Source organism: Uloborus diversus, chromosome 2, assembly GCF_026930045.1.
Source record: "Uloborus diversus isolate 005 chromosome 2, Udiv.v.3.1, whole genome shotgun sequence".
NCBI lineage: Eukaryota > Metazoa > Arthropoda > Arachnida > Araneae > Uloboridae > Uloborus > Uloborus diversus.
The window spans coordinates 17,761,202-17,775,652 of record NC_072732.1 but is presented as its reverse complement, the minus strand read 5'-3'; the positions used below and the strand labels follow the sequence as shown (position 1 = coordinate 17,775,652).

The following is a 14,451-nucleotide window of genomic DNA, read 5'->3' as shown; positions in this document are numbered from 1 at the left end:
TCTTTAATTTGAACTGAGTGAATACATGAATGGCATCATGTATTACTGAATATCTTGGGATAAAATGCTTTTGAAATAAAATGTTGTAAAATTAGACTCATATGTTTGAAACAAAATACAAAATAATGAAGAGGCAAACAGATATTGTAATCTGTCAAAATCAAAATACTGAATCTATTTATGTGCTTTTATCATATGCAATACATTAAAAATAAAAAGACTTTAATGTGCACTTATGCTTTTCTCTTTTTTCTTTATCTTCTGTTTAGTAGTGACTTTCCTTCATGACAATGCTTAGTAAGAAAGTTCATGCTTTTTTGGCTTGCTTAAAGTGAAAAAATAAATGAGGAATGTTGTCAATCCCGCTTAATCGGGTAACGGATTAACGCATACCCTGCTTATACGAATAGATCCTCCTGGAACAGAATATTTCCCCATAGACGCAATGATAAAGATCCCCGCATAATCAAATAATTTCCCCGGATAATCGAATAATATGAATCAGCTTTCCCAAATATTTTTGCTGAGAAAATTTTTGAATGAATTAGAAATGAGTTAAGTAAAAACAATTGTTGATGCAAAAATATGTTACAATATTTTTTGCCATCAACGGCGAGAAAAAACTTTTGTTTTCCATCAAAGCATTTTCCCTATTCTATCTAATTTATTTTTTTGTAGCAATTACGAAAAAAAAAAAAAACAAATACCGCAGTCAATAATTTAATAAGACCAAAAAATATACACATTTTAGACGATATTAAAAAGTGATAAAAATCAAATGTAATACATGACAGAAAAGGAGGGGAGAAAAGGAGTTAGATAAGTTTTCCAAAAGACCTTGAGCAAGCAATCCACCTTCATAGAATTTTTATAAACATAGTATGCTGAAATAGGGTGTGAAAACTAACATTTCATAACTCAAGTTGTTAGTCTTTTTTTTCTAATTTTCATTGCAAATTATTAAACAATTTTGTAATTTACTTGACTTATTTGTATTTTTTATTTTTTTACCAAAAACATCAGATTTTTCTTTTATATAGCTATTGATTTGTTATTATTAAGTTTTTAGTCAAATATTGTCAATTTACAAAAGTAAAAAAAAAAAATTCTCCGCTTTATCAAATACCCTACTTAATCGAATAATATTTCTTGGAACCAACGATATTCGATAAATCGGGGTTTACAGTATTTTAATTCTTTTTAGACATAGTAAAATTTAGGAGTGATTCACCAAAGACTATGTTGGAACACTCTTAATACTTTTAAGTGTTCTTTATTTTATCTAATGAACATCGTTTCCTCTTACTTTCCCCATTTATAATTGAGTATTAAATTTCAATCACCTAATTATTACTTTAAAGATATTTATTTTCTTCAATTGATGATCCAGTCTCTAACACCCCATAAAGTTTAGCCCAGGAGTTTAAGTTCGCCCTGTATATACTTATATATTAAGCTTAATGAAATGTATGATTAAGATATAAGCAGATTGGTTTCTTGATCTCAAAGTATTAATAGTTTACTGGCAACCAAAATAAAAATAGTTCAGTTTTGTGGGCCCTTTCATTGCATTTGATTGTCCTTCCTCCCGTAGCCAATTAAATGTTAAAGTTTTTGTGCTACTTAAAATTTTAATATTCTTTTTTTAATTATAAATTAAATGACCTTGGTTAGTTTTGACTTTTCAATCTTAGCTATAACTAGCTGCGTTGCCCGGCTTTGCTCGGTCTATCTAGAAAAAACCATTGTGTCAAGTGAAGTATATTCAATAACCAGGATTAAATGGAAGAAAAAAAAAACCATCATGCAAAATTTCCCCGCCAAACAATATCGATAGCTACTAAAATGCCTTTAATAAATTAAAATAAAATGTGAAAGATGGATTTAAAAGGCATAACCATGGAAACACAAAATAAAATAAGTTTAAGAATTGAAAATGAGAAAGATGGAAATAAACAATGGATTCAAAAAGCGTTACCGTGGAAACGCAAAAACTTGAATAGAGAACAGATTTTTGAACTTCATTTAATTCGCTTGTAACTTTTTTTCTAATGGAGATAGAGTGTTAAACTTTCGACCTTAGGTCGAGTTAGATCTGGAGTAAAAAAAGCAGCTCTTTCCAATGGAGTCAAAAAGAAAACTGTGGGACAATTCCTTCGCTTTTTATTGATGGATTTAATGAAGAAAGTAGTGCCTAAATTTCAACTAAGCCTAAAAAAATTTGAGAGAAAAAAACGCAAATAACTCCCGCCGTAATTAAGTTAGAGTGTTACAATTAAGTGTTAAAGTGTACAAATTACGTAGAACTCTGAACATTCTACTCTTTCCAATGATATATAATATTAATATGTGCAAGTAATTTTTCGCCTCCATATTCGGGAATGTTTGTGAAAATTGGGACTAAATTGAAATAAAGAAAGAACTATTCTTCGAATTTTTTTCAAACTGGAATGCAAACCTTTTCAGGACTTAAAGGAACAAATTGTGAACATTTCAGCGAAATCGGCCGAGTAGTTCTCGAGTTTTGCGAGTTCAAACACACAGACGCTTTTTTGGAGACTTCATTTTATACTATGTAGAGATGTGTAGTGGTAGTTGAGCAAGTCAAATGAGCAAGGGACTACTCTTTGTGATCTGCATTCTGGTATTTGTTTCTGCCGACCCTCTTATGTTGTTTCTCTGTTATCCTGCATATGTATCCCTGTGTTTGTTATTCTTTGTTTTTGCGTTAAACCCTTTCTCTTTCTCTTAGGACTAGCTTATGCTTAAAGTGTAGTGGACTTAGATTAGATGCTCGTATAAAATCTCCCGAGTGTAGTAACGGAAATTGTTTCTTTAAAACTGATTTTGCTACTAAGTAGTAGAAACAATTTGTTTGAGAAAGAAATTTGAATTTCACCACGAGGTAGGTTTTTATGTTCATTTATTGCTTTTTTTTTTTTTTTTTTTTGTTTGTTTTGTTTCTGAGCATGCCTGTTGAAGTTGTGTCAAAAAGATAAGAGTTTTTTTGTTTTTGCATCTCTTATGTATTGCAAATGTAAGAACATATGTTTTTTTACAAAATGTTTCATATTTTCATTTAAAAAATGAAATTTGAGAGCCAATTTTTCAGAAGTACTTTTACAGGCTATTTTTACTGTTTCAGACTCTTATGTTTTAAGAGAATATTTTTGAATTTAATGAATAATTGGCAGGGGTCTGGCCAGAGGATATTTGGGTCCATTAACAGACCCTTCACAAAAATGCGATCAACCAAAACGGACCTTTCACAAAATTCTGATAAACAAGAACCGATCTTTCACAAATTGTTTACTGAAGGAGCAAATCTGAAAGCAAAATAAGGCATATTTCCCATGTATGAAGTGTATAAAACGGATAATTTTTGGAACCTTTTTTAAAGTCAAATTAGACGGATCAGCTTACACAACATCTGCTAATTTTGCTAAGAAAAAAAAATCGGCACTCTTGTGATGCGCCTGCAAGCGATAAATAATTGCTACTGCCAAATAAATATAATGCTTGTTTATTTCTTAGAAAGAAATGAACAGTTGAAAATAAGTTTGGTTTTAAATAATTTTGTTTGTTTGTTTTATCACAGCTAATTAGCAGCGGTGTTGTTGTAAACTTTTCTGAAAAGGCGTTGGTAAGCACTCATGATTTAATAAACAATAATAATAATATATATCAGCGAAATGAACTTAGAACTGCAAAGGGATAGTAAGGGTGGGGAAAAAATATGATCGCTTCAGATGGGCTTACCAACTTCAAAATTATCGCCACTTAGCGTCTGGTGTTAAACCTTTACAATGACTTGATTAGAAAATATTCTCATCATTTTACCAGCTTGTCAATATTTGCGTTTTTACGGTACCGTGCAATGTTTAACTGTTATTTTGGGAGAAAGTTATATGGGTTTGATTTTTCGATGCTAACAAGGATGATTAACTTGAAATAAACACTTTTACTTACCGATTTTTTTTCTTTAGATGTCTACATTTTGAAAAATGTAATCTTTTAACATCTGATATGAAAATCATATTTTGTTCTTTTTTCAAGCTAACTTCGCTTTATTAGAATGCAAATAAATGAAAAGTCTTTTTTTTTTTTTTTTTAATATAACGCTCACTTCAAGTTTTTTAAAGCAAAATTTCATTTTCTTTTATGAGTCAAAAATTAAAATGCTGAATTGGTGGCTTGTTTTTTTTTTTTTTTTTTTTTTTTTTTTTGCTTCAACTGTGTCCATAGATATTAATGATATGTTTATCATAGGACTTTAAAATGCAATTTTAAATAATTTTATCAAAAATACTTCTTTTACAAGCCGTTTTTTATACTTTTGATGCCTTCATTTTGAGAATTGCGATCTCTTTGCATCCGCTATGGGAATCCGATTTTTCGAATTTTTGATGTTTAGTACGCTTTGTTTAGAGGTAAACAAAATCTCCTTTTATTTTTGTTAAAATCACGGAATTTAAGTGTTTTAAAAGAAATTCTGTGCTTTTTAAGAGTGTCTTAGGTCAAAAAGTTAAATGCTGAACACCTTGTCTGATTTTTTTTTCTTTTTTTGTTACAATTATTTTAAATACTGTACAGAAATATTTCTAGTATAATTTAACATAACGTAAAATGGTAGATAAATATTGATACTTGAGAGAGCGATGCCGCCCCCCCCCCCCCCCGCCAAATACTAGAAAAACACCCCAGAATGATATTCTCAGCATAGAAGAGGAAAACACTCAACTTAAGTTTAAATGATACAGTGTGCCCACTATAAATTCTAAAATTTCGTTTTAACAAAAAAAAAAAAAACTTTTTTTTTTTTTTGCAAATTTATTTGATTTTTCACAAAATTAATTCACTTTTCACAAAGTTATTTGATTTTTCACAAAAAACGGACCCTGTGAAAAATCCTGGACAGACCCCTGATTTGATGCAAACTGAGTAATTAATTTAAAGGTTTTTTTTAAGTATCTATATTATATATCCTATAAAGAAGTCTTTAGGGCCGTTTCCATGGACACTTTCGACCCCAGAAAAAAACCTGCTTTTCACCGCATTCCGGTTATTTGTGGGGTTTATATGGAATCTTTCTACTCCTGCTAGCTTCTGGAGTGAAAGTGGTGTTTTTACCCAGAATGCAATACCCGAAACAAGTTCGTCTACTAGCCGCTAAGGATGCTGGGTAAAAACCGCTTTCTCTGGTATAATGGGAGAACCTCTTTTTACATGGAAACGGGGAATTTTTCAATCGGTTATTTGTGGAGGCAGAGTGAGGATTTACCGGGTCGAAAAGTTTGTTGTGAACGCGGCTTTTGAGTACCACTTTGATTTCTGTGCACATTCAAGTAAGTGCTCAAATCTTTTCGGGTACTGTTTCTATAAATTCTGATGTAGTTTTTATTTACTGCGATAGACTATGTCAAGGGCAGCAGAGTGGTGTATTTTTTAGCTGTTGAACTCTTTATTTCCAAAGCATGTCCAAAGGTGCGGGTCCAAACCCGACTCCATTGGATGAATTTACAAAGACACAGAAAATTGGCTGGTCATGAAGATTCTTAAACGTTTCTGATTCCAGGTGGTGTTTTCTCCAATTAATAAACCTTCATTCTCATCTCTTAAGAATTCTATTCATCTTCTAATTGTTGTGGAATTTATAAAATTGATTGCATTTGTGGCCTTGCCTATATCGGACAGACCGACCGTTCTTAGAAAATTCACTTTTAAGAGCATAAAAATTATCTGAAAAAATAACAATTGAATAAGTCTAGTATTGCTCAACACTGCTGGGACCCAAATCACTCCTTTGATTTTAACTCATATAAAATTATCCAGAAATGCCTAAATTTGTCAGACTTTGATTTTTGGGAGTCTTTCCGCATTCTGAACAATTGTTCTAATTTAGTTAACGATCTTAAAGTCATTCCGTATTTTTCTGCAGTTTGGCATCTTCATTTAATGGGCAATCTTTTTTTGCCCTCTTCTGTGAACAACTGTGGTTTTTTGTGTTGCAGTTGATTATTGTCATGTTCTTCTAAATCAGAGGTTCCCAACCGGTGGTTCGCGAAAATTTCGGTGCAATGGCGGATTTTTCCTAGTTTGGTAAAAAATTATAAAATATTCAATTTGCACACATAGTTACTAAATTTTTTTTTTAATTTGAAAACGCGCCAGGCTCTTGTATTAAGCTCAAAAAAAAAAAAAAAATCTTTCAGCGGTTTTATAATCTTGGTTAAAAAGAAATTTTCTCATTTTTTTTTTCGATAGACAACAAAAAGAGACATCCTTGCTTCTTTATTGCGAGGCGCCATGCAGAAACGTTGTATTAAGCTGTGGCGGGGATCACGATGACCTGAAAATGGCACCATCGCGTGGAGTCAATCAAACAATATACATAATATACATATGTCGAAAAAAATAAAGAATTCTCAAACAATGCATCATAGGGGTATTATTTCTAATCTGGTTGAAATATAACTCGGGAATTTCCGTCGAATTCAGTCATCGAATAGCAGACATGACAGCAAAAGGCTTAAAATTTATTAAAACTTAAAATTTATTACTGGATTTTACCCATCTGTTCGTTTTCAAAAATATATAACATCAGCATGCTCATAGTTCTAGGGAAATAGTTGTTAACAGACGTATTTAGAGATACTTTAGAGATGCTTGAAAACAAGTGATTTTGTTTGCAATTGGTTTTGCTACGTGAACTTGCTACTCTGTTTGTGAAACTATAATCGTGTTGGTAATTTTTATGATTTAATAACTTTCTGCTGTTATGGATCAATGGTTGAAAACTGGTAGTTTGGTTGAGCGACAAATGGACAAGCAGTCAATCGATCAACCCTCAACATCAGCAGTAACTTTCGAATCAACACAGGATATTGAAATAGATAGCTGTAATGAACTGCTGCCTCCCCCGACTAAACAGAAAAGTGAACTAGGGGAGAAAAAAGGAAAAAAGCGAAAATATGATAGTGACTATTTACAAATGGGCTTTTATTTTACTGGAGAAGAGTCTGAACCTAGACCGCTTTGTCTTCTCTGCAACGAAGTTCTAGCGAGCAGCAGTTTGAAACCGTCACTTCTGAGAAGACACCTCGAAACAAAGCATCCGACACACAAGGACAAACCTATCGAATATTTTAAAAGAAAATTGGAATATAATAAAAAGTGTAGCGTCTCTACGTTCCTGTTAGAATCCAACGAAGATAGTAAAATGGCCCTTGAAGCTTCATATCGAGTCAGTTATAGAATTGCAAGATCTGGACAGCCACATACAATTGCAGAAAATTTAATTGGACCATGTGCTAAAGATATTGCTAAGTGTATGCTGGGAGAAAAGTCAGCAAAAAAAATTGACCTGGTTCCGCTATCAAACAACACAGTATCACGCAGAATTACTGATTTGGCAAGTAATGTGGAGAAAGATCTTGTGAATACAATAAAAGAGAATAATTTTGCAATCCAGCTTGATGAGTCGACTGACGTAGCAAACGCTGCAATATTACTTGTCTATGTTAGGTATATTTTTAACGATACAATTAAAGAAGATGTACTATTTGCAAAACCTTTGAAAACCAACACAACTGGAGAAGCAATTTTCGAGCTGGTCAACAGTTACTTTGAAGAAAATGGAATAGATTGGTCTTTGTGTGTGGGTGTGTGCACGGATGGTGCAAAATCAATGACAGGAAAATTTGTTGGCTTTGTGGTGCGAGTAAAGAAGGTCAACGAGAAAATTGAATGGACTCATTGCTGCATTCATAGATAAGCATTAGCATGTAAGCGTATTCCCGCAGAATTATCCGCTACTTTGAATGATGCGGTAAAAATTGTAAATTTCATAAAATCACGTGCCACAAAATGCCGTCTATTTCACGCGCTTTGTGAGGAATTGGGAAGCCTTCATGTTACTTTACTTCTTCACACATAAGTTAGATGGCTTTCCCGTGGCAAAATTTTGACACGCTTATTTAAATTGAAGTCAGAAGTCCAAGCATTTTTTGTTGATCATCCATTTCACTTGTCCACTTGCATATTCGATCCTCTTTAGGTGCAAAGGCTTGCATATTTAGCTGACATCTTTTCAAAATTAAATGAATTAAATCTATCCTTGCAAGGTGCAGTTGTTAATATTTTCATTGTATATGATAAAATTGAAGCTATGGTAAAAAAATTGAATTTCTGGATCCAATGCCTGGAAATGGGTGAGTTTTCTTGTTTCACTTCTCTTAGTAGTTTTTTATCAGAAAACTCAATGAAACTTGATGAAAGCGTTAAAAGAAATGTATGTGAACATCTGCAACATCTTCAACTAACTTTTGACGAGTATTTTCCTAATAGGCGTAACGTCCCTCTCTCAAACAACTGGATACACAATCCTTTTGAAGGAAATCCATGCTTAGAGAACACCCTGACATTACCTGAAAAGGAAATGCTCATCGAGTTATCCTGTGATAATTCATTGAAAACTACCTTTAAAGAGCTCTCGTTAATTGACTTCTGGCTCAGTGTAAGAAATGACTATACCGTTTTGTCCAAAAAAGCAATTCGAATTTTATTACCATTTTGTACAACATATCTGTGCGAGAAAGGATTTTCCTCCTATACTTATCTCAAAGATAAATACCGAAGCAGATTGAATGCAGAGCCTGATTTAAGACTCAAACTGTCAGACATTGAACCAAACTTTCAGTTTCTTTGTTCCGTCAAACAGCCACAAATATCGCATTAAGGATTTTTTCCCCAATTTAAAGTATGCTTAAAAAATAGTTGGTTTGTAAAACTTCTTGTTTATAATTTTTCTTGTAGATGTAGTTTTAACTTTTTATTAATGTTTGCACTTAATGATATTTTACAATTATATTTTTGTTTATTGCAATCAAATGCTGCAAAAAATGGAAAGCAAACATGCTGTTTTTTTATTGTTTCTTACATGTTACTAATTTCAACATCAGGGGGTTCGCGAACTTTTTTGCCTGTTCCAAGGGGTTCGCAAAGAGAAAAAGGTTGGGAACCGCTGTTCTAAATTAATTTTTATCTGTCTTTACATTTCCATTACTTGTTTTATTTTGTACATGTTTGCTTTTTTGTTGTTTTTTCGAACATAAAATTTATTGCTAATTTATTAATTAGCGGCTTCATTTTGACAGCAAAATGTATTTTACAGGATTTTTAAGAAGTTTATTGCTTGACGGTTTTTTCTGAAGGGAATCATGCAATAAATTTCGGCTCTGAGTTCCATTTCGTCTTGTTTGTTTCTGTTAATTCTTTTTTTTTTTTTTTGCTATTTCAGCTGTCTGCCGTTCATTTTTGTTGCTGTTACAGGATGTCTTTACATCCAAAAGCTCACAACTTTGAAAAGGGGGTTCCTGAAAACCCTGAAACATGTATATTCAGTGCTCTGTGTATTTGTGTTAAGCAATGCTGGATATTTCCTGTTATTGCACCCTTCTCTCTTTTTCTTAATGATCATCCAGATATTTTCCCCATCATCTTGAAACTGAAGTAATTTTCATGTTATTGTAAAGGAAAGTGGTAATGGGTATGTTTGTTTTGTCTGTGTGCAGTGCTCAAATGAATCTATGGCTTTAATGGTAAGGTAAATGCGTCACATTCACTCGCATGTGTTGCATGATTTTTTCCCCCTTTATTTGAGTTTATCAAAGGTTGTGTTGAATAAGTAGCAAAAAGTAAAATAATCTTGATTTCATACAAATTGCAAAAAGAGAAGAATTGTATGCCAGCATCGATAATTTTAGTTTAAAAAATTTTATTTAGTAGGTGTAATTTTAATTAATAGTAAGTTAAAATGGCATTTGCTTGAGTCCATTTTAGTGGGCAATTTTGCTTAGTTGTTAAAATAGTTAGACGATGCTGCTTTAAAAAAAATAACTGAAGCCATACACAGAATTTTTTTAAACGAGAGGAAAAAGAAAAATAGTTTGGAAAAGTTACAGGAGCAGAGTGTGAAATGTTCTCTTTTTTTCTCTCCTGTAAAATTTAAAAAAAATAAATTGACCCGGTTTTGATATAAAAGGCTTTATATATCAGTAATCAGTTATATTGATCCTGATTACAAAAATATTTTGAAAAACAAGCTGATTTGTGCATCACATGACTTCCTTTTACTCCTATTCAATGTCATTTCCCTATTATTGTCATTTTTAATGTGATTCAATAGTTTACTCTCTAAATATCACCAACAGTGGCCAAATTGAAACCAGATTTAAAAAAAAAAAAATTTAATCGCCAAATTTGTTGCCAAGTTGGTGACAAAACTTGGCGACCAAAATACTGGCGATATATCGCTAAGTGTCTCAGGGTTTAAGCTGGGTTCAAAAGTTCTTTAGCATAAAAGCTAAAATTGATGGAAAAATGTTAGCAAAATGCTAAAATGTTACACATTCTCATATATTTATATATGCCTCAGTGTGTTTCATCTCCAGTTGAAAATAAAATTCATATTTCATCTGTGACATCGTTGAAGAAATAAGTACAACAGCTATTTTTTTAAAACATAAAATAAAAAAAAGAAAATATGATTGGTGCTTAGAACGTTGCAGTCCCCTCCTCCTAATAAAGCAGTTTTGGGGGGGACATAATGCTGGATAAGACTAATAGTTATTGAACTTAATTGTAGTTTAAACATCTTAGCTAAGATTTAAAAAAGATTAAGTTCATTATCGCCACGCACGCTTCCTCTCTAGGATCATACATTTCTTCTTTATTTAAAAAAAAAACAATTTATTTTTTATTTGAGCAAAAAAGAGAAAATACATTGCTTTATTTTTGCAATTCAGATAGTGTTTTCGCATTATGCAAAAAATGCGACCGTAGCGGAAACCCTGAAGTGTCTGCTAAATTATAACACCACTTGAGTTTACATCGAAATTAACAATGATTCCCAAAAAGGGGCAAAAGATCCCTTTAGAAACACCTGTATGCAACCAAAAGGGGAGGTGCACAACTAGACCCCACTAGTAGTCTATGTACCAAATTTCAACTTTCTAGGACAGACCGTTCTTGAGTTATGCGACATATATACGCACATACAGAGGTCATGAGAAAGTTTGTTGTAATTAACTCGGGAATCGTCAAAATGGATATTTGGCGTGTCTATTAGAGATGAGTTCGGACTCATTTTCGAGAGCCCTAGCCCGCCCGAGCGCGAAAATGTGTAACCGAGCCCGCCCGAGCCCGAGTGATAGTGTCTCTGACCGAAATCCGAGCCCTCCCGAGCCCGAAAGAAACTTTCTTGTATCAAAAACTGAGCCTTCTACAGTCTGAGATTATCTCTCTGTTAATGAAAAATGTTACGTCAAATCTTCTTCATTAATAGAAGTTTCTAAATTTTCTTAAAATGCTCCACTTTCAATGCATTACCATTACTGTATGATATATTGCAGTAGTAATCACAAAAAAATACTATAAATAAGCGTTAATTATTTTTTTTTGGGGGGGGGGGATTTGACATTGATTGATCCTTTCATTTTCTCACAGTAGGAAAATGTTTATTTGCTTTGAATTTGTATGGAGATTGGCAATTGAATATCTGTGCTTGAGCCCGAGCCCGTTCGAGCCCGAAACCTATTTTCGGTTCTAGAGCCCGAACCCGCTTCGGGCCCGGGCTCGGACTCGGGCTGTCGGGCCCGGGCTGAGCCCGTCTCATCTCTAGTGTCTATACGTTCTTAGGCACTTATCCACGTGTGGATCGGCTTTGCACGGTCCACCTTGAAAATAAAAGTTATATCAAGTGACGCGAGTTCAACACTCAGGCTTGAACCAAAAAAAAAAAAAAGTCACTGAAATTTTGCGGCAGATTGCGGAAAACCCCAAAAAGTAAACATTTTAAATCCCCTGATTACAGGAAAAGCCTCAAAATAAAAACAAGAATTTTACCTGTTCATATTCGAGAAAAAAAATGGCAACATATCTTTCGTCTGAATGATTTTCTTTACCCCCGCTATAAATTTTAATAAAAGCATTGTTGCCGAAAGTTGAGATGAAGCACTGAATAATAATTTGAATGGAGGAAAGCCTTCGAAAAATATGGATTTTATTTTGAAATCTAAGAGTCATAATTAATAATTTTTAATTGATATCTCCGCTAATTATTATCGGAGGATTATGTTAAATAGCCAAACATGAAGACGGGAAGATGACGAATCCATCGATACCTGGTTCGATGGTCAGTTCACTGTCGTTCGGGAGAAGAAGCTTGGACATAGATAGATAGATAGATACTCAGATTTTATATGTATAAGATTAAAGTCGTTTTTTGAGTGAAAATAATTTTGCGAATACAATACTTCCTTTTTTGTAAAAGGAAGTAAAAATCGGATGTAAACTGTTTGCCCTGATAGTAATAGAGTTCAGTAACATTTTCCAGTAATTTATATCTCTTTATTAAGAGTCATTGTGTCTTTTTTTCCAGGGAGTATCTGGGTAAACAGCTCGAGAAGGAGACTAGTCAGGCAGTTTCTGCAAAAGCTTAAAGAAACGCTCTTCGGTAGAGGAACCATTTCAGTGTTTGGATAGAGAATATATTTATTTATAGCCCAGATTTTGAGGTTTGCTTTTCCGCTCTTCTGAGCCGATATCGTGCTCAAGGCACCTTGATCTATACATTCCAGAAAGCCATGATGTTACGTCATGAATGATGGTATTGTGTTAACTTTGTAGATACTGGTATTCGATTCGCGAATTAATGTGGAACATATATTGTTGATTATAAATAATTTTAATATTTGATTCAGTGATTTATTTTGTTATTGTTCGTAATAATTTCTCAATCATCTAATGAGTACTCTGGCTGATTTTAGACACCATTTTTTGTTTAGAATTTTTCAATTCATGGCATGTTTTTAATTTTTGTTATTCTGAGTATAGTTGTGTTTTATGGAACATTGAAAACCACAAATTTTACTGTATAAATATGAGCATAAGTACAAAGATGGTTTAGAAAATTGAATTTTCAGTTTTGGTAAAAACTCATCAGAAATCTGTGCAGGACTGTTTTAAACTAATTTTTTAATTGCAGGTTTCATCTTTCAATAACTCCTATTGAAATAATAAATCAAACTTATTTTATAACAAAAGATAAATTATTAAACATTCTTTATTGTTGAAATGAAATGCTGTGATGCTGTATTTTATTGATTATAAGCTAAATAAAATTAGTAAAATAGTTTTGAGCACAAATAGATATAATGTACTTTTGTATCTACATATATTTAAATAAGTTAATAGTAGTTTGGACTTAAGCAACATTTAAGTTTTTATCCAAAAGTAAAAGTAAGATTCTGTTCTGTATGAATCCTTATATTTTTTGAGGTTAATTGTTCAAAGAAGTTGCATGTTTTGAAGTTGAAAATAAATCATGACACTTGTTATGATTATGATCCATATAATTGTAGATGTTTAACTACTTCTTGTAATATTTTTAATTACATCATCAGTACTAATATATTTCATCTAATTAAACATTTGTAAACAAATGTAATGCTTTCATACTCATTTTCTGGTATGCACTTTCCTCTTCGGTACAGTAATGTTAAAGGCATTGATTTTGGGTTTTCTCATAGTTGTCATTTGTATTGTTATTACTCTATTTTTAAATATAGCTAGAAATTTCAAATAATGTGTACAGTTATTTTTTTGCAGCCGACTAGTTCAAATAAAAAAAGTTAGGATGTATTTAAAAACTAAAGCATGATCGAAATTAACTCAATAGTTTTAATATAATATACATTTTTGTATTATGTATTTCTCATATGCATTAAGTAACAAGTTATAGAAATTTGGTTGATGTTTTATAAAATAAGTTCATTTTTCAACAAACATCTTTCGATTTCTGAGCCTCTGGCTATTATGTAAATGTTTTATGCAATTAACTTATTTTATACAAAGCCTCATAAAAGTAAAAATTTTGTTATCTGGTATTTCAAACTGTGAGCTGGTTCAGTGTTCATACTTTGGTCTGTTGTTGAACAGAAAGAGTTCAAAATTATGTGTTATTAAAAAAACAACTATTCCAATGTATTCCAGACTGTTAAAATAAAATGCTTTCGAAATGTTTATTTTCATTGCTAAATTTACTAATTGAAGGGCTTGCTGTAAAAAGGAAGTAGCTATTTCAATGTTTCTTCAGGTTTGCAATAGAGCTCAAAATATCGGTCCACTTTTTAGTATTGTAATAACCTTCTTCTTATGCTTCTCAGTATAGTCATAGTAGAGGAGATATAAAAATATAAATTTAGGAAAATGTTATTTGGTGCTTTAAGCTTTAGTGTGCACGTTTTGAAAGTTAAAATTTGAAGCTACCTCTTTTTTGCTGCAAGCACTTTCATTAAAGTAAGGCAAAACAACGTTAGAAGAAGCACAAATTTGCAAATTACACAACCGCAATATAACTTTGTCATCGGGCGGTGGTATATATAGTATTAC

The 14,451-nt window shown here is 32.3% G+C and overlaps 1 protein-coding gene across 1 annotated transcript in view; it reads left to right on the top strand.

Moving 5' to 3' along the window:
* Positions 1 to 14,076, top strand: part of LOC129216882 (V-type proton ATPase subunit H-like) — a gene marked incomplete at its 5' end in the record, with an annotated part of 45,255 nt that extends 31,179 nt beyond the window's left edge. Inside the window, 1 exon segment of the mRNA XM_054851097.1 lies at positions 12,440 to 14,076. Within this exon segment, the coding sequence (XP_054707072.1) occupies positions 12,440 to 12,500 (61 nt within the window).
* Between the last annotated feature and the right edge of the window lie 375 nt (positions 14,077 to 14,451).